The sequence below is a fragment of the Panthera uncia genome, chromosome X (genome assembly GCF_023721935.1).
Source record: "Panthera uncia isolate 11264 chromosome X, Puncia_PCG_1.0, whole genome shotgun sequence".
In the NCBI taxonomy this organism is placed as follows: domain Eukaryota; kingdom Metazoa; phylum Chordata; class Mammalia; order Carnivora; family Felidae; genus Panthera; species Panthera uncia.
The window spans coordinates 11,005,898-11,027,088 of record NC_064817.1 but is presented as its reverse complement, the minus strand read 5'-3'; the positions used below and the strand labels follow the sequence as shown (position 1 = coordinate 11,027,088).

At 44.7% G+C, this 21,191-nt stretch overlaps 1 protein-coding gene across 3 annotated transcripts in view; it reads left to right on the top strand.

The window, feature by feature from the left end:
* The first annotated feature begins 2,658 nt into the window (after positions 1-2,658).
* Positions 2,659-21,191, top strand: part of ASB11 (ankyrin repeat and SOCS box containing 11) — a 25,766-nt gene continuing 7,233 nt past the window's right edge. For 2 of the 3 annotated variants that reach the window (XM_049643474.1, XM_049643472.1), the window contains exons 1-4: positions 2,659-2,983; positions 11,561-11,640; positions 14,934-15,041; positions 18,155-18,305. In XM_049643474.1, coding sequence (XP_049499431.1) covers positions 2,803-2,983; positions 11,561-11,640; positions 14,934-15,041; positions 18,155-18,305 — 520 coding nt within the window. In that variant the 5' untranslated portion in view covers positions 2,659-2,802. Of the gene's footprint in view, positions 3,985-11,560; positions 11,641-14,933; positions 15,042-18,154; positions 18,306-21,191 lie in introns of all 3 variants that reach the window. The other variant, XM_049643475.1, reaches the window with a different exon arrangement.

Sequence of the window (21,191 nt, the reverse complement as noted above, 5' to 3'; positions counted from 1 at the left end):
TTGTTTTCTGAACACAATAGTATTTACCCGTTGAACAGTGCTCCCCCCCCCCGTCCCCCTCCCTCACATGCTTGCTCTTTTCCCTGCAATTAGATGTGTTGCTGGGTCTGTTAGTAAAACAGGAACTGTCCTTCAGCTGATGAATTGCTCTGACATCTTTCCATTCTAGAATACATTCTCTCTTTTACTCATGGAATAATAAGTTGAATTGTGCTTTTGTTTCCTGATCCAAACAAGCCCTGTTTTTCCCTGCACTAGAGTTACCACGTGAGGCAAACGAATACATCTGGAAACTATTGTGTATGTGAACTACGTAATTATACCTTGTATAATTTTGTATATCTTGTAAGCTATTTTAAGAGAAATTTGAATTTTGATTTCATTTACAGAAGGCCAGCTTCTCCCACCCCCACCCCTTTTGTTGGAAGCAGTGGAAAGCAGTCATCTACACTGGTATGTTCTGATTTATCTTACACCAAATCTTACTTTTGGCAAAGGCGGTATCCTAGGTCTGTGTTTACTTTTGCGAAGCGTTTTTAAAGGCCTCTTTATCCTGTTCTTCATTCCTAAAAGAATATGGCGAGACTTTAAATTGTATCATCCTGTGGCTGGGCTTTTTTTTTTTTTAATTTTTTTTCTTTTAATGTTTATTTTTGAGAGAGACAGAGCATTAGCAGGGGAGGGGCAGAGAGAGAGGGAGACAGAATCTGAAGCAGGCTCTAGGCTCCGAGCTGTCAGCACAGAGCCAATGTGGGGCTCGAACTCAGAGACTGTGAGATCATGACCTGAGCCGAAGTCGGACGCTTAACCCACTGAGCCACCCAGGCGCCACCCTGGGCTTTTTTAAAATAGGAAATTCTGAAAATTAAAGTTCTGTACAAAATATAATTTGTGTTCACTAGTACTTCGGGGAGTTGGTTTTCCTTTCTCCTTTATATTTGGCTATGGCTCCGTGGTTCTTAACTGGATGTGGGGGTTTAGGGGAGGGGGGAGCGGGGGTGGTGATTTTGCCCCCTAGGGGACACCTGGCAGGGTCTGGAGACATTTCCGCACTTAGCCCTGGATGGGAGTGGGGCACTGGCATCGAGATGCTGCCGAATATCCTACAATGCTTTTGGACAGCCCTCCCACAGCAAAGAATTATCTGGCCCAAAATACCAGTAGTGCCGAGGCTGAGAAACCGTGGTGCCACAGAGGATTTCCTCTCCTGTGAGGGATGTCGCGAATTAACCCCTTACTTCAGTAGCCTTTCATGCCCATCTCAAATGTGATGCTCAAACGTAAAGATGGTCTCTCACATGTAGCATAGACATCCATTTGAACCTGGAGAAAAGTCGAGCTCCTTCTGGCCTAATTTGCTGGTATATAACACAGAAAGCACAGCCATGTTTTCAATGAAAAGGCCAACACAAGACTGAATGGTGTCATGTGTTAAATACATGACACCGGGCCGACATGCATAAATGACTCAGAATGAGAGTGCACTTCTTAGAGCGCGATTGAACGAGACACGACACGAAGAGAGGTCATGTGCCTGTGTTCGTGTGTGCGTTTTCATACGTTGGCACTCTGTAGGTGGCAAGTTGCAGGCCCACACTAAGCTCGGTAAATAAACCCCGTATGTTGATCTCCGTTCTTGAGGGTGGGAACTGCCCAGGATCTTTGTGTAAGACACCGAAATGGATGCAGTGTGTGTTGTGCGTCAAGGCTGTATGCTCGCACGTCAGCCTTTTAGCGGAGTGTAGGGAAACGTTTGTCGCCTAGGTAGTCATTCTCATTTGCCCGAGCGCTACGAGAAACTCCCCGTATCTTTTGCATAAAGCATTTATTAAATAAGACTTATTGAGTCTGCTCTTAAATTTTTTTGGCCTGCCTTTTTCAATAGTTTGTAGAGATTTTGAAAATCTAAGATAGCCAGGAATGAAAGAGGAGACGTGGATTTTCCCCATCCCTTTTCGGTAGGGGAGGGAAATTAAAAACAAGTCTCTTTCCTTCATATTGGCCCATCGATGTGTGTGGAACAGTTAGGGGTTACAAGAGAATATTGTCCGTTGGCGGAGGGTATCGATTCGTAGAATCTTTGGGTAGTTCACCCAGAACCTAGGGTATCTTCTTTCTCCATTTCCCTGTAACTCTCCCATGATCAAGGAGAGCCCGCGTATTCCGGTACGAGGTACCACCTTTACTGACACTTGAAACGGGAAATGAATGATGAGCTTTGCCGGCAGACCTTGTCACAGATGCGCCTATTCTGGCAAGTGGTCTAATGCTTTCAATCCGACACATCCACTTGGACAGGCATCCGAGATGAGCCTTTTATTAAGTACCGCCTTAGAGTAAATGGCCTTTTTTTAACCGGTCATATTTTAGATCGGGCCATTATCTCCCATAAACCTGAGAATGAAGAGAAAATGAAATGCTCTGGGGCCGGTACTTTCCACTTCAAATGACTCGCTTCGTCACCATGGGATCTGACAAGTTTGTTTTATCTTTCCGATACTGCCTTCCAACATACTGCAGCACAAATTGGGATTGAGGGATCAAAAAGATGTGGACAGGAATCCCGTTGGTTAAATAGCACTGAGGAATGTAGGTCTAAAAGGAAGTTTCTTTAGTTCATTTCACATGGCTATGGAAGTCAGCACATGCAGCCTCCAAATCACAGTTAGCTTAGAAGGTACACACGAGTTCTCAGTAACAGAGCACCAAGAGCTAGAAAGTTGAAAATAGATGTCATATGATACCAATTATAACTCAGTGTAATTTTGCAGCACCAAGAACCTGTAGAGAGTGCAAGCCAAAATGGAAGATGGTCCTGTTTCCTATGGCTTTAAAAACATTTTTGTTACAATGTTTGCCACTTTTTTTTTCTTCAAACTTTTAATCAAAGTGTTTTTGGCTCTCCTAACTCATTTCTATATCGTCAAAGGAAATAGAAAAGAAGCGGCTAGGATAGCAGAAGAGATCTATGGTGGAATTTCAGGTAAAATCACACGCGTGTGTTCTCAACACTTAAAAAAAAAACCAAAAACCTCCTAGATGATTCGTACGAATGATATTTCTGGAGGGTGGATTTTATTTGTGGTTTGGCTTTGTGTGGGTACTTTTAGAAACTACAGCACCGGTTTGTGAAGGAGTTTCAGCTTTATTTTTGCAAGTTCGTAGTACTATTATTATTAGTGGTTATTATTTAAGAAGGAACTAGGGTAGTGGCTTTTTAAGAGTATTTGGAGAAATCTCGTTTCCACTAACCTGAAAAATTACCGATAGGGGATTTTCTTTAATATTTTTCAACAAAGTTTAACAATGCATTCTAACAAGACCGGGTCCCCTCCGGAAATAGAACGACCAATATATCTGATTTCAAGCAGCAGCTGTGGCATGCTATGTATATTTTTGTGTTGTCGTTTGCAGTGCGAATCGATTAGCCACTTGTCACTGGCAGGAAAAATCCTTCACGACGCGGCTTTTACTCGTGTGAAATGCCAACATTTGGGTGAAACGTTTTAAACTGTCCTGCTTTGTAGGATTTCGTCTCCGTTTCTCTCCAGAAATGATTCACCTTAATTGTCGTGAGATGCCACAAAAGTAAATGAATCAGATACACTTGTTGCTGCTGGGCTTGTCACTTGAGAGAGGAGTATTTATTCGTAAACAGAGTTCAGATTTTCCCTCTGTTATTTTTAGCGTTCATAGGGGTTTCCAGGATGACATCATTCTTTATCTAGCGTCCATTTCAATTTGCACCCAGGATTCTCTTTCAAAATAGACTTAGGCTGTGTGATTCCAATATGCCAGACAACTTTGAAGACGCTAGATAACAGCAGTATCCAAAGAAATAAGACCTCCAAAGATAAAGCATCAGAATGCTTCAATTAACTGGGGGAAATGAGGAGAGTCGTGAAGTTTCAGGAAGTGTCAGAAGGCCCGGAATGTGGAAAGAGGTTTCTTTTGGGGATTACATTTGTCACACATTTCAGGGAGGTACGTTGCTTAGACTGGTTAACAAAAAAAAAAAAAAAAAAAAAAGCTTCTGTTTAGTTTCAAGTTAAGTGTGATCTGAAAATCGTATTTTCTAATTTGATATGTAAATATGAACAGGGCTTTGTGAGAGTTTCAGTAACACAATTTTGGTATTCTCAGAGATACATGATCCTCATGGTTTAAATGAGGTCAAATCCAACAAAGTCGTTATTGCAAGAGCGTGTTGAGAATGTTTTCTCCTGTTGCTCACGTGCATTGTTTCTGTCTTTGTCGTCCTTAATTAAGTACGCTCTTAAAAAGGTTTTATAATAGTCAAAACCCATGTAAGCATGGTTTGGATTTGGGTCTAGAACTGTAATACAAATCTCTTAAATAGAGCTCACTCATTCCTTAGCTCAAATGCCTTTATTTGTTCAAGCTCCTAGGATAATACTCATTTAATTTGCAAGTAATGTCATGTTATAAAGTCAAAAACGTATCTTTTGAATATCATTAACAAGGCAGGGACTGGGAGAGAATAGTACATGTTAATTTTTCAGTTTAATTTCCTTCCTATGTATACATATCTACGTGTGTGGATGGCTGTATGTGTATACAAATACACATCCCCCCCCATACGTGTATATGATAGGATATCCAGAGGTGGTAAATAAGGCTTTCTATGATAATGCAGGCCGTAACATGCCAGAAACTGGGTTTTTTTTCTTCTGACACTGTTAGCAGTCAGATGCTATATTCTTCAAGCTAGATGTATTAAAAAGAAAGAACAAAATCTTGTGCAACCAGAAATTATCTTTGCTGCTCACTGGTCAGACAGATGTCTGTTGGGAAAATATGTGACATTTAATCAGTAAGTTAGCTAATTGACTTAGAAAAGTCTCAGCCCAAGGTTAAATTTCTTGAACAGAGCTGTCAGAAACAAGGGGAGAGCAGTAAAAAAACTCACCCAGGGCAGGGTTTATTTAGCCTGTCATAGGTCCTGGCACGCTTTCTTTTGGAAGCTAAACCTAGCATCATATCCCTCATTAAATATCATTTTGGGGGCTATAAAATCTGGATTTTTTTTTTTTCTGGAATTCACATTCTGGAATACATTGGTCAATATGTCTTTGTGGCTTAAACTATTAAATTTGTAGATAACTTACCAGACCTGAGTTAAACCAGGTTGGCTGTTTTATTTTTCAGGCTTCTTTGTGTGATTTGTCAATAATGTGTGTGTGTATATATATATATATATGTGTGTGTGTATGTATATATACATATACATATACACGTGTGTGTGTATATATGTGTATACATATATATATATCTACATACACACACACACACACACACACACACACACACTCGTATTTAAGTTGAAAACATTGTCATTAGCCCTTGGCACGACGTCTAGAGCACCGGATGGATCGCTGGAGCCCACCTTCAGCCCTCAGATCGCTCTGCAGGTACTTATTCCTGACAGATGCGGTATATGATTTTTCTGCCTTTGCCAATCTGGCCAGAATTGAAGCTGTATTTAGTACAGGGCTTGGTCATCAAACTTGATAAAAATAGAGTATAGATACAGGTTGATAATCTGTTTTCACAACCCTCGGGCCAGACGTGGTCCAGGATTCAGGAGTTTGGGGGCTACTAGGAAGATTACACAGTGTTTATAGTGTATATTACACGGCACTCCCAACAGGGCCTCGAGCCGCCTCCCCAAATCAAACATTCTGTATTATATTGGATATTTTGAAATACAAATTAAAAAGAAAAAATCTCTTAACCTGAGTCCTTACCATGCTTCGCTGCCAAAGGAGTTTGCATCAAACTTGGGAAAAAGCTTGGTTTTCAAAATTTGGGTGATTTTACATTTGCAGATACGAGATTGGGAACTGTTGTATTCTTTTTTTTTTTTTTAATGTTTATGTTAAGCCAAATCTAAAAGATCCGTGTCAGTCTAAATGTTAAGGCTTAAAATGAGTTGTCCTTGTTCTAAATTCAGAAGCCTCACTTTGATTTGATGGCCCTGCCTCTGTCTGACTCATCCCCCTGACTCCTTTTTCCTACCCTTCCCCTACCAGCAGGTTTTTCCTGCTTTTGGTCCCTTCTTGCCAAACCATCTACCTAGCCTTCTACTCTTGTTCAGTCTTGCTGGTTGTCCTCTCAAGCCTTGGCCCAGCCGTCGTCTTCATGGCGACACATCACAGGTGCCGGCCGGCTTTCCCAAATTTGGACAACCAGCCCTCAGCAGGGGGTGTGCCCACACCAACTGTTACCTTTAGCTCAGCTCTCCTGCTCCTGATGGGCTCAGAGGAACCTTCTAACACCCTGCAAATAGGTGTTCATTGACCATGGTGCATCTCCTGACTGGAATCGAGTGTTCTAGAAAGCGTGCACTTTAACTCAATCGTATTCTAATATTTTAGGTATCTCAGGAAATTTATTATAATGTGACTTTTTCCAATTACCTTTGTTTTACTTAAATCATTAATTCTGCTAGGCTCCTGTGTATATTTTGGTTCAAAATTGAGGTTCCTCTTGAATGTGTTTTCTCTGATAAGTGCTACAGGAGAAGATATTGCTTCGTATGATTTTGGAACTTGAATAAAGAGACTAAAGATTGTTCCACGTGCACTAGAGATTATAACCAGTTAGGGGGTTCTTTAAAAGTAATAAACCGGTAAGCTCAAATACTTGTCAGAATCAGGAAGGAGGAAATTGCAAAAAAAAAAAAAATTTAATAATAATAGTAATAATACAGGTTTTTATCTTGAATACTTGGCAGTCAGACAACTGTATCCCCTCAGAACCGATTTTGTTACTGAAATGTGTGGTTTTAGGAGCTGTCATATTCTGAGAAAAAGTCCACCGGGGGGGGGGGGGGATGAAAATGCACTTGAACATTTTCCATACACTTCATCAGGAACAAGTAAACATATTTGTCCAGTAAACTATCTTCCTAATGTGCCTGCAGCCCCGTGACACAGGCAGTCTGCCCAAGAACTAAAAATAGACTGCCTTAGGAGAGAAGGCTTGAGTCCTACTTAGGCGCTCACTTATTTGGAGAGCTTAGTTGATGTTTCCTGAAAGGAATGGAAAAACTCCCTAGCTGCCAAGTAACTTCAATCCTTAATTTCTCACAATTAGCTCCAATTTGCGAAACAAGAACGGTAAGAGCGAGACACTGTGTGTTGGGAATAAGAGGAAAGCAGGAGAACCCACCATGGCTGAGTTGCTGGAAAGGGTTTTGTGTGAAAACTCTAGGCCCTTTGACGCAAGTGCTGGAAAACAATGGGACCGGGAAGGTGGCTTCCTGGAGAGCGGGTTTGTTTCCAGTGGGGAAACAGAGGATTTCTACATCGAAGGGGATACGAATGGATTCATTTCATGCTATGTATGGGGAGATGGCGGATAGAGCGAAGGATCCCCGGCCAAGAAACCTACCCTGAGGTTAGGTGGGATCTCAACCCAGCGGTTCTTAACACCAGAGCAGGGTGCGTTCTAGGTCACAAAACCTTGGAATTCGGTACTCTTTCTGCCAATACTGGAAGTGAGGTCTCGTTACGTGGGGCAAATGGGTTGCCGTGCGTTTTGGGGTGTTCCGGTTCACGACGCGAGGCTCTTCCCTTCCCTCCTCTCTCGAGGGCCAAGGGCAGGGGCTCCGGGAGAAATACGAGTTTAGATAAGGGGCCTCTGAAAGCAGGGGAGCTTGGTACCTCCCTGTCAAGTTGGAAGTCAGCCGGGGCAACTTCCGGACCTGTCCGCTGGGCCTGTCCAGCGGGAAGAGGGCAGTGGCGTGGTGAGAAGGAAGCCCAGCCCTGCTCTCTTCCTGCTTTCTGGGTGGACAAGAATATGGCCCCGTAGGCTTGCCATGACATGGGGTGGGAGCTCGGGGTGTCCGAGGGCGCTGCGTTGACAGGGGACAGGAGGCGAGGGGGCCGAATGCCAGTGAACAGGAAGGGGGCCTGGAAGTGAGCCCCGGTAGGAAGGGCAAGCCCGCAGACCAGGAGTGACACCTGCAGTTGAGGCAGCCAGCGAGCGAGACCGGCCTCGTCTTCCACTTCCCTGGGGAGACGTCCTCCCTCTCTCTTCTCCCCACCCCCAAACCACAAGGGGAGCTGGCACCCAGAAGAAGGAGGTGGGAACACCTATGGGGACACGCTGCTCTTCTGTCCGCAGCTGCTGGCGTGGCAGAGAGGGCCATCCCCTGCCCCCGGAGGAGGTAGAGGAGAGGAGATTATCTTTCCAAAGTGGACTGACCAGTACACTGGTCGTTTTCAAATCTCTCGATTGAAGAACTTTGTAAATACAGACAAGGGCACAAATTCTAAGCGAACATCTGGATGAATTTTCACAAAGTGAGCACGATCAGGTACCAGCTCCCCGGAGCAAGACACTGCATATTATCAGCATGGCCCCCACTGGTTCCTCTTCCCATCAGCCCCCACCCCTCCTTGGGGTCCTTTTGACCCCAGGTGAGTTTGGCCCCCTTTTGTATGTTACGGAAAGGGATCACACAGCACGTGCCCTCCTGTGTCTGGCTTCCTTCACTCGACATTAGGTTTCGAGATCTATCCAGGTTGTATGTGCGGAGTGGGTCTTACGGGACTGGTGAGGAAGAGAAATTACTAGAAAGAGGACGAAGATGGAGTTAGGGTTCCTGCTTCTCAGAAGGAAAGGGGACCCCCACAGGCCACTTGGAAGTAAGTTGTAAAAATAATAAAGCCACGTTGTGTTAGTATTCTAATTTCACGATAGCTAGTTACTGTAAATCTTGTTCTGATTTTTGAATCAAATACTTACTGTACTTTCGGGTGACTCGGGTTCACTGGCTGTTGTTGGAACAAGGGCATAACAGAGCCACGGCTGTAGGTTTGCTCCTTACACGGGTCAAGGTTCTAGGGACATCCGTGGATGAAGACTGACCTCCTAACCCCAGGGCCCAAGTCCACTTCCAAGAGCGATTAGGCAAGACTGTAGCATGTCTGATACACGGTTCATATTGAACGAGGTGAAGATGTATTAGAAGAAAACCAAGGCTGACTAATCGAGGATTATATGCATTCATTATGTCATGATTCCCAGCTTATGCAAATTATAAATGTCCAAAGAGATTTTCAAATTCGTCAGCTTTTAACTGACTCAGGAACAAGTGGAGGCACAAACAGTATTTTTTCATGTTAAAATTTGTATCCATTTTTCTTATCAAAGCATTGCACTTTCATATCAGGAGTACGAAAACACCAGTGAGTATATGTATGTGTGTGTGTATACTTAATTATATATAAATTAGTTCCAACTTACATATGTGTGTGTACACACACACACACACACACACACACTTTTAAATCTTGGAACCCACTTTGAAGTGACAGAAAAGGCCCAAGAGTGGTACCAAGAATTCCCACTTCTCTTTGCCCAGAGACCCCATTCATATTTACCCAACTTTCCTAATAATGTCCTTGAGAGCAAATATTGCCTTTAGACGTTGTGTCTCATCAGCCTTCTTCAGTCTGGAACGGTTCCTCTGTCCCTCCTCGAACAAGTTACAGGCCAGGTATTTTAGAGAACGGCCCCCAGTTTGAGTTGGCTCACAGTGTCCTCAAGATTAGATTTGGGTTATGCATCTTGAGCAGGAAGATCACAGATGCTGCGTGTATTTCTCCCATCGCATTCCTTCCGATAGTACATGATGTCGCCCGTTGCATTCCATGGCATGGCACACCGGGCCGATTTGTTCCGTCACTTCTGACATTAACTTTGATCCGCTGGGTAAGGTGGTGTCTACAGTTTGGTGCTACTGTAAAATCGCCTGTGTTTCTTTTATAACTAGTAGTTATTTTGTGAGGAGATCACTGGAGCCAGATTCTACCGTTTCTTCCACATTTCCAAGTTGGTGTCGTACTATGAGGACGAGCTTCCTCCTTGCTATTTGTATATTAATCTCTATCAGTCAGTACTTATAGATTCCTATTTTCTTTGATAGGGTATAATCTCCTACCATCACTTTGTATTTGGATGCTGAAGGCATCCCATATTTGACCAGTGGAAGCCCCTTCGAGCCAGCTCCTGCGTCTTTTTGACACGTCCCATCATTCACTGTCTTCCTGGCACAAGGTGTTCGAGGCCACCTTTATCTTACGTTTTTCCTGGCCCGGCCCTGGAATCAGCCATTTCTCCAAGACCTTGTTACAATGGTGCAAATATAAATCCACACGTTGAAAATCACATTTTCATACCGACTGCTCCAACTTGAGTCCAACCCCGTAGAGTCCATTCTAGGCTTCCCCCTTTTCATAACGCAGAGGTTACGAGACGGTAAGAAGTGAGTTTCGGCCTAAGAAGAGGGCCCACTGAAATGTCGACAGCCCTGGTTCCCATCTGCTGGAAAAGTCACTCCGTCCTTGCGGCCTCGAGCTATTTCGCATTCACGTAGTCCTAGCGTTGATGGGGTTGCTTCCACCCGGGTTGCAGGAAGAGGAACACCTGGATTCTTGGCACCATCAGGATCACCTAGAACAGGTTGATGAGACGGGCCTTTTGTGTGAAATCCGAACCGTACGACATGCTTCTCGGTGTATGAAGAGCACGATCATATTTGAAATTTTACAAACTGGGACAGGCCTTCCGAAACAAGTGATTTGCTCTTTGGCGTGTTTTAAGAGGGTTACTTCGCAAATGCCCACTGGAGCTGGTCAGTCTTGTTTACCGACCAGCAATTACAGGAAAAGAAATATTTGTGAGGCTGTTCTGAAGCTGCCCCTTAGGGCACTGCCCCAGCGTGTGTACTTTTTACTCACAGATTGCTTGAGTACCTGACATTATGGATGTGCTTTATTGGCCTACTTAGAGACCTAAGCCCTTGCTAAGTACTAAATTACTGTACTCCCATTTCACAGATCACGAAATTGACGTGGAAATAATTTTAGGAACTTGCCCTTCTTGGCAGAACGTGGTCGAGGTGGGACTTGAACCCAGGCCCTGTGGCCCCGCTGGCTCTGGGCTTAGCCATCACGCTTAACTGCCCACCGAAAAGTGTGGAAGATTGTGTCATCTGAAAAGCCATATTCTGCGTCATGGGAATAGATATGCCTCATCACCTAAATGAAAGAGAGACATTTAATTACCTAGGGAATTGAGAGCAAACCCATTTCCCCTGATTCTCAGGCCTCCTTCATGGGGTACAAGCTGTTGCATTTTCAGGGTAGAGGTGAGGGTAAGAGGCAGGGTAAAGATGAAAGCAGAGAGGCCTGTCCACCAGCTTTGCCCCTCACTTTGCCTTGTTTGGAGCTATCAGACTCCAGCTCCGAGAATATGTATTCAAACTCAGCCTATTGCTTATTAAAACCGCCCCCCGCCCGAAAGGGTGAGAGAGATGTTACGTGTTCCCTCTCCACACACACCACTAAATGGATGGACCATATACTCAGTGGCTTGTCACCCTGAAAGTGGCTGCTGAAAGAGCCTGGTGCGTGGTCCAAGCTTCCCTCCTCTTCTCCAAACCTCCTCTTACGGTGGGTGGGCAGCACGACTGAGCTGCCCGGAAGAAGACTCCAGACCTTGACTCTGAGCTTGATTTGTGTTGCAGATTGCTGGGCTGATCGATCCCCACTTCATGAAGCTGCGGCCCAGGGGCGCTTACTGGCCCTTAAAACTTTAATTGCACAAGTAAGTGAACCAGACTTGAACCTGTGTGCCTTTGCGATCACCAGCGTCATGCTTTACGAGCTTTGACTGAAGCGGAGTCTTGCTTGCCCCATCTGGCTCCCCGCACAGCCAGGCTCGCTGTATGTATTCTCTGCAGCTCAACCGTTTGTTCCTCCTGCCTCTCCTTTCTTGGGAATCTGGCTCATGTCTTCCGCCCAGCGCCCTCCTTCCCCCTCCGGGCCTGCCTTTACCCCATAGGCAGTTTCCCTGTGAGGGTGACGGTACGTGCCTTCAAATCTTTGTTGCACTAACTCACCCTGTGCTCTCCCAGTGTTCCTTGGTAACAACGGCCCCGAAGTTGCATTAGTCAGCTATTACCGCATAACAAATGACCTCAAAACACAGTGGCTGAAAACAACGAGTGCGGATTGTCACGGTTTCTATGGGCCGAGGGGCAGCCTGGCAGGTGGTTCTGGCTCTGAGTCTCTTGCAGGCAGCGGAGTATCGGCTGGGGTCGCGGTCACCTCACAGCTCGAGCGGGGAGGATCCGCTTCCAAGCTCACGCATCTGCTTGTTGGCCAGCTTCAACCCCTTGTCACAAAGGCCTCTCCACAGGGCCGAGTCACGAAATGGCAGCTGGCTTCCCCCGGAGAGAGCGGGAGACAGTGCCTTAGAAGCAAGTCTTAGTATAACCTAATCTCCAAAATGGCATCCCATCACTTCTGCCATATTCTATTCATTAGATGTGAGTCGATAGATCCAGCCCGCACGCCAGGGGAGGGGATTACAGAGTGAGCCAGTACAAGGAATCGGGGATCGCTGGGGGCCACCTTAGAGTCCGCCTCCCCTGATACGGTATTTCAAGAGCAAATTTACAATGGGTTGACGTGGGTAGATGTTACTCTTTGGGAAGATTTATTAAAGTCTTACTTATTAAGACTATTTTATTTATGACTGTACCCCTAGCACCTTGAACAATGAGTAACGGCTTAGTCAATATTTGTAAAATGAATGAACAAAAGTGTACATGCTCCATTGACGTTGTTTTAGAATCTACGTGTGTATAGAGGAGGTGATTTATTGTATCTTTTTTCTACATCCTAGCTACCACCGAACCTGGCTTCCTTACCATTTTCACATGCGCACACACGTGCACACGGGTGCGCTTTTTTTTTTTTTGCTTTCTTTTTTATGAGTTGTGTCACTTCTTAAGGAAGTAGAGGCAAAAGGAAAACAGTACTGCCAGTAGTAATCAAATGGCTTTTGTGCTTGATTTTTATCACTTGCTTATTTATTTCTAAGCACTTTAAAATTTGATTATTTTTTTGCACGTAATATATTCACATCGTTCAAAGATTAAAGTGATACTAAAAGGTACATAGTGAAAAGTCTGGCATCCGCCTCCTCCCTCTTAGTCTCCCACTTCAACACTTTTAGTAGTATTTCTTAATAAACGTTTAATTTTGGAATAATTTTAAAGAAGAGTCGTGGGGTGCCCAGTGGCTCAGTCGGTCAAGCTTCCGACTTCGGCCCAGGTCGTGATCTCACGGTTCGTGGGTTCGAGCCCCGCATCGGGCTCTGTGCTGCCAGCTCGGAGCCTGGAGCCTGCTTCGGATTCTGTGTCTCCCGCTCTCTCTCTGCCCCATCCCCTGCTTGTGCTCTCTCTCAAAAATAAATAAACATTTTTTTAAAAAAATAAAGAAGAGTTGCAAAGAGCGTACAGACAGCTCCCAGATGCCTATGCTTCACCCAACTTCCCCTAGTGCTAATATTACATAACCATGGTACTTTAGTAAAACATAAGAAATTAACATTGTTACAATACCATTAACTAAACTGCAGACTATTGAGATCACACCAGTTTTCCCACAGAGTCCTTTTTCTCTTCCAGGCCCCAATCCAGGATCCCACATTGTATTTAGTACTTATTATTTTTTTTATGTTTGTTTATTTTTGAGAGAGAGAGAGAGAGAACGCACGTGGTGCAGGGACAGAGAGGAGAGAATCCCAAGCATGCTCTGTGCCGTCAGCGCAGAGCCCGAAGCAGGGCTCGAACTCACAAACTGTGAGATCCTCACCTGGGCTGAAATCAAGAGTCGGCCGCTCAACCGACTGAGCCACCCAGGTGTCCCCCACCCCCGACTTTATTTTTAAGTATACTTCATAAGCATGTTGATTTCTGTAAACCAGTGTGCTTAAATGTGTCAGGAGTGCTCTTCAGAGGGAAGTTGAGCTTTTTCTCAGTGCATGCACACTTCTTTACCCTTACACACTAGTAAAAAAATGTATTCTTTTATTTTATTTTTTACTTTATTTCACATACAGTGTGGTGGAGTAGAGCAGGAAACCAGGGATGAGAAGCTCCTATCGTGCTGGCTGTCATCGACGGCTGGGGGAGCCTTAAGTCTTAGTAATAGTTTGAACTTTCTGCCTCTCCGTTTTCTCGTGCACAATGAAGGTGACTCACTCTAGACGGTCTTTCAGGCCCGTCCAACATCACATGGGTACGAATCCAGGAATTGACTTTGCACCAGATGGAAGTTTTGTTTTTTGTTTTTCCTAGTACACTGCTGCCACCTTGTGGGCCAGCCTGTTTTTCTTTTCTTAAAGGGAAATAATACACAGGGAAATTTTCCTAAATTGTATTAAATACCCAAATTGAAATATACAGCACAGCTCTAGAGTAATGACATCGTATTCAGGGCATGAGAACGGATGGGACCAACGAGGTACAGAGAGGCCCTAAGAGGAAGGGACAGGGCAATAGTGGCAAGTCCCAGCTGCTGGCCACAGCAGGGATGCCACCAGCCCCAGGGACGTGGGGCGGGAGGCCGTGGGAACTTAGGTTGGCGTTTGGGGTTCAGGGTCATGCACTAGGTTTCGGAAGTTTTCAGTGGGTCCGTTAGGAGGCAGGAAATCAGAAGCAGAACTCAGTTCAGAAAAGCTGAGAGGGACCTCCTGCTTTCACAGAAAGTGGTAGTCATGGGTCGGGGGGATGGTCAGGGCCAAGTTGTGAAAATCAGGGCACGAAGTCAGAGTCGGCCAGCAGCGGGGCTGATCATGCCCATCTGTCACATGGACTCCAAGACAAGGCATAAGAGGAGGGGGGCGTGCTGGGACTGGGTAAGGAGAAGCCGCTGGCCCCGGACCCTGGTACTGCAGAGGCTCCTCCATGCCCTGGAGTTGCGGTCAAGAGCAGTGCTGCCACTACGGCATACGAATGCCGGAGCGCTGTGTGCTGGACTCCGGACTCTGAAGTCCGGGAGTCGCCGGCATTGCTAACGCAGCCTCGACCCCTTCTCTCCAAATTCTAGGGTGTCAACGTGAACCTCGTGACAATTAACCGGGTCTCTTCGCTCCACGAGGCGTGCCTCGGAGGTCACGTGGCCTGCGCTAAAGCCTTATTGGAAAAGGGCGCTCACGTGAGTACCGCCCCTCCCCCCGCCGCCCCCTCCCGCAGCCCTGTCTGCCCAGGTGCACCTGCTAGGGTCTAAACAGACGCTACCCTCCAGACTGTGCACCCACTGGCGGTGTAGACAGGTCTGGCCCTGTCCGCGTGCACATTCCTGAGACACGGTTGGTCACTCCCCTCTTCAGCCTCTGTGCCCGTGGGCGAGCATTCTAATGAGGTAATTCACAGGAATCCTTGAAAATTGCCCTGCTGAGTTTCAAAAGATCAACTCAAACTAGCGTTCTCTGAAACCGATCTCGGGAAATGGACTGTGAAACATGAGAAAGAGTACAATTTAAAAGAGCGACAACAAAAACGCTCTTAATTCAACACCGTAAACCAACGACTATTTTTATTGAGCAAAATCATCAAATTAAATAAGCTTTTAATAAGTAATACATTGAAAAAACCCGACAGAATTAACTTTATCTTATTTTAAAATTCTATCCTTATGTGTCTTTTTTTTATGTTTATTTTAGTTTTAAATTATCGTTTTTAACTCTGGTATAGTTAACATACAGTGTTTTATTAGTTTCAGGTGTACAATATAGTGACTCAACAATGCCATACACCCCCCAGGATCCTTATTTCAAGCATGAGTGGCTGAGGTGCTGTGTGTAATAGATATCACAACAGAACTGTGAACTTACAACTTTTGAAAATCTCAGTGACATTCATTTAGTTGCCAGATACCATTTTGTTGCTAATTTCCACTTTTTAACTCAGTCCTTGTGTTGTTTCACGAGCGGCAATGTTTTTAGGTGCTTAACTGAAGCTGTTCTTTGCATTTTATATGGAAGCTGGGTCTATGTCGAACTGAATATAAAAGCCTTTCTTGGGCAAAGTGATTTTCCCGATGCCACAGTGGTCGTGTGTTTTTATGCGGTGGTGCTTCCTGAAGTTACTGCGTAGTCAACTCACATGTAGTGAAGGGGTGAGGCTGGGTGAGGGCCGTTTCCTTCCTTTGGCGGGAGATAGCAAACCACATCGGGTTGTGGAGGAGTGTGTGCTGGTACAACTCTGGGAGTTTTTGTGGGAGGCAAAAAAAAAAAAAAAAAAATAGAGTCAGACGCAGTCCCTTGTGTTTGGCCATCTTTTGAGGAAACAGTCGGTGAAGATTGTGTTATTTAACATTTAAATCAGAAGGAGACAAGGAATAAAAGAGAGTTGGTCAATCAGTAGGAAATTCCTCAAACTTGGCAGGCCCGTGGGTGCCTCAAACTCCGTGCATCTGAAACTTGTGCTTCTGATGTCCATCCCCGGGGGACCGGCTCCCCTTGTAGCCCGGTCTCAGAGGCCAGGTGAAACACATTCCTGCGTTCCCCCGTTCCAGACCTGGGATCATCCTACTTCTCCCATCTCCCTGACTAATTAATCACCACATCCTGCTAATTTTGCTTCCTCAGTATTTCTCAAGTCTGTACTCTCTTTTGTCTTGCTCCTGTGGTGCTCGAAAGCATTTATTATTTTTTAAAACATTTTTAATGTTTATTTGAGAGAGAGACAGAGGGAACAAGCAGGGGAGGGGCAGAGAGAGGGAGACACAGAATCCGAAGCAGGCTCCAGGCTCTGAGCTGTCAGCACAGAGCCCGGCGCGGGGCTCGAACTCCCAGATGGAGAGATCTTGACCTGGGCTGAAGTCAGACGCTTAACTGACTGAGCCACCCAAGTGCCCCAAGCATTTATTATTGTATCAAAATGATCTCTTTCTGTGTTTGTCTTCCCTGATAGAATTCACCCTGTTCAGGAGACGCAAGTTGCCTTACTCGCCTTTGTTTCTGAAACACTGGCACCTAACAGGTGCTCAATAAATGTTTGCTGCCCTGACCTGAGAAACTGAGGAAATCAAATTAGAAGACTTCGGGACTGAGGATGAGGATGATTCTCAGTAACAACAAATCGAACCAGTTCCACCAAATATTTTTTCAGTACAAATGTAAATAGGTTAGAAAATCCCTAGGCTGTATGAATTTGCACACTACCTCCCCTGTCCTTGTCTGTCGCCGCCACCTTAGCCTCTCCTCCTTCACTTTCCAATATAATGGGGGCTACCCTGGGACTGTGGAGAGGGAGCTTTTTTGTTGGTTTCTGAGACCAGAAAATTTGGGATCCTGATTCCCACACGCCCGCATCCTCAGTTGTTGAGGCAAGAGCCTCACCACCGGAAGGCCTTGGTCCCCTGATGTCCTGGCCAATCTATTGCCAATACCCAAAGATGCCCTCCAGCTGTGTTGCTTCTCAGGTGCCTCCCGCATCCCTAGAAGGCACCCAGGGTGGTCGGAGACCCCATGTTGATGGCTCTTTTCTTTGTGCCTTTGGCTTGATCGTGATCTCTTTAGGAGTCACTGCTGGCACACGCAATCGGTACGGACTAGAGCAGACCAGTAAGAGAACTTGTGGCAAGACGGACAGAACTGCGGGGAAATTGCTGAGGAGAGTTTTTGCAAGCGCAGATTTGGGGACCTGGCTTCTCAGTACTTTCGGGGCCCACCACATTGGTTCATGATTGGGATGGGGAGTCAGCTCCGTAGGAACGGCCAATGAAAACAACTGTCGTTGCAATTGTGTACTAAATGCTCACCGGGCACCAGGCAGTGTTCTTAGTGTTTAACATGTGGTGACTCACTTGACGCACCCAATAACTTCATGAGGCAGAGTCTTTAATGATCCTCATTTTACAGGTAAGGAAACTGAGGCACAGAAAGTTAATAACCCGACCGAGGCTTCTGAACAAATAGAAGAGAGAACGCTGGGATTTGAACCCGAGCTAATGGTACCAGCGGCCATGCTCCTAACCACCAAACGGGCCCCCCTCCTCCATGGTTAGGAGGCTCGTAAGAAGCTCCGGAATGCCCATGCATACATTTGAAAAGCTCTGTCCCATTTTGTCCCACTTGGGATATTATTTGTAGGTGAGAGTTGACAGATTGCTGGCATCTAAAAAACATGGTACCGTAGTGATGTAGAGTTCCCTCGCTCATCCACCAGCATGGGAACTTTCTCCAGGCAGATGCATAGGAATAAACACTTGGCAACGGTGAGAGAAAAATCGCAAATCCTCTGGGCCTCTTCGTTCATCGTTAGGTCAACGGAGTGACGGTCCACGGAGCCACGCCCCTCTTCAACGCGTGCCGGAGCGGCAGTGCTGCGTGCGTCCACGTGCTGCTGGAGTTTGGAGCCAAGGCCCAGCTGGAGGCGCACTTGGCTTCACCCATCCACGAGGCAGTGAAGAGAGGTGAGTCGGCCGCCACAATGCACACCAACTGGTGGGCTCGCTCCGATCTGCGTGAATCAGTGGTATAGTGTTCACCACGCCCTTTCTGTCTGTGATGTCGCATTTCCTAGGGAGTCGGTCCCTCGGCAGGCCTCTCTGGAAACTCTTTGCTGGTGTTTTGGTGGCTCCGACTGCAGGGGTGACTTCCACGAGTCGGACGTTGCGTATGTCTTGTCTTTACTAGGAAAGAGCGGCTCATTTCCCAAAGCCCATAAAACATCAGCCACTAAAATAAATTATGAAAGTGTCTGAAAGCCAAGGCTGATGGTATCCCTAATGGAAGATTCAACATAACTGCCCACAGCCAGCAGTATACTCTAGACGAGCTGCTGACTTCAAGGTCATTAGGTATTGAAAAAAGGTGGCAACTTTAAAAAGCATCGCATTAGAAACCTTCAGGTTGATTCTAGCTTCCCGTGTTCTCAGTTACTTTTGAAATGAGGGAAAAGAGTAAAATCGAGGTCTTTAAAATTTTTTTTTTAATGTTTATTTTATTTTTGAGACAGAGAGAGACACAGCATGAGCAGGGAAGGGGCAGAGAGAGAGGGAGACACAGAATGTAAAGCAGGCTCCAGGCTCTGAGCTGTCAGCACAGAGCCCGACGCGGGGCTCAAACTCACAAACTGTGAGATCATGACCTGAGCCGAAGTCGGACGCTTAACCGACTGAGCCGCCCAGGCGCCCCCAAATCGAGGTCTTTAAAAACTTGATGCATTGGCTAGACAGAACAAGAAGATACCTTTGAAAGGTCAAGGCCATTTGTCACACTGACAGAGCAGCATTTCTGTCACCCACTGGTGGAGTTATTCTCTTCTATTGAGATCAGAAATACAGTGGGGGAAGTTAGAATGCTGTAGAACAGTGATCTTTGCGGGTCTAATTCGGGATGAAAGTCTTCATTTCAAAAGGCAATAGTGAAAGATTTGCCCCAGGTTATTAAATATGTCACTTGGTAATTTTTTTTTTTTTTTTTTGCAGCGGACTACTTTTTTTCCTCTGCTTTTATTTTTGTTCCATTTCTTTAACAATTGAAGTCTAATTAGCATACAGTGTTCTATTAGTTTCAGGTGTACAATATAATGAGTTAACAATTCTGTGCATTACTCAGTGTTACTCCTGATTGCCTTCACCTCTTTCACCCCCCACCCCCACCCCCGGTAATCATCAGTGTGTTCTCTGTATTTGAGTCTGGTTTTCTTTTTGTCTTTTTGCCCCCTTTGTTTATGGATTACTTGAAATGCAACAAAAGACCTAAATCTCAGTGTATCCATGGTTTCGATGTCTTATACATATTTAATAAGCATCTATTGATTAATAACCGAGGTTGGTCATTTCCCAAACTTTAAGTAGATCCTTTAAGTTGAAGGAAAATGGTCTCCTTTGGAAATGATTGATCTAAAAGTTTAAAAAATTGTTTTACTATTGATTTGAAGTGAAAATTAATCTGATATTTGCATTTCCATCCAAACATTTAAAAATGGATACATATTGGGAATGGTTTGAATTATTTAATTCGTGGATGGTTTTATGTTGGGGTGTTTGGTATCTATGGACCCACAGAATACATACGTACTTATAAATACATGAATTCATGAGTCTTCACATATTTTTTTTTCCTGTATCTAAAAGCATGTTAGGAACCAACATCCACAGAATGGAAGAGAAAATAGCAAATTCATTATTTTAGATACTGTTATATTAGTGTCCATCATTTATATATTAATTTTTTGAAACTTCTGTGAGTACTTAAATTTAACTCAGACCAGGCTCAGTTTCTTCCGCAAAGAAAAAGAAAAACAAAAGTAAAAGGACAGGAATTATTTTTTATTTTAAGTTTATTTATTTTGAGAGAGCAAGTGAGTGGGGGAGGGGCAGAGAGAGAGAGAGAGAGAGAGAGAGAGAGTGAGAATCCCAGGCAGGCTTCATGCTGTCAGCATGGAGCCCGATGTGGGGTTTGAACCCATGAACTGTGAGATCATTACCTGAGCTGAAACCAAGGCACCCTTGGACAGGAATTATTTTAAAATGTTTATTAGAGAATTTTTACATCCATATTCATCAGGGATATTGGCCTGTAGTTCTCTTTTTTTGCTGGGTCTCTGTCTGGTTTAGGAATCAAAGTAATGCTGGCTTCATAGAATGAGTCTGGAAGTTTTCCTTCCCTTTCTATTTTTTGGAACAGCTTGAGAAGGATAGGTATTATCTCTGCTTTAAACGTCTGGTAGAACTCCCCTGGGAAGCCATCTGGTCCAGGACTCTTATTTGTTGGGAGATTTTTGATAACTGATTCAATTTCTTCGCTGGTTATGGGTCTGTTCAAGCTTTCTATTTCTTCCTGTTTGAGTTTTGGAACTGTGTGGGTGCTTAGGAATTTGTCCATTTCTTCCAGGTTGTCCAGTTTGTTGGCATATAATTTTTCATAATATTCCCCGGTAATTGCTTGTATTTCTGAGGGATTGATTGTAATAATTCCATTTCATTCATGATTTTATCTATTTGGGTCATCTCCCTTTTCTTTGTAAGGAGCCTGGCTAGAGGTTTACCAATTTTGTTTATTTTTTCAAAAAACCAACTCTTGGTTTCGTTGATCTGTTCTACAGTTTTTTAGATTCTATATTGTTTATTTCTGCTCTAATCTTTATTATTTCTCTTCTGCTGGGTTTGGGGTGTCTTTGCTGTTCTGCTTCTATTTCCTTTAGGTGTGCTGTTCGATTTTGTATTTGGGATTTTTCTTGTTTCTTGAGATAGGCCTGGATGGCAATGTATTTTCCTCTCAGGACTGCCTTCGCTGCGTCCCAAAGCATTTGGATTGTTGTATTTCCATTTTCATTTGTTTCCATATATTTT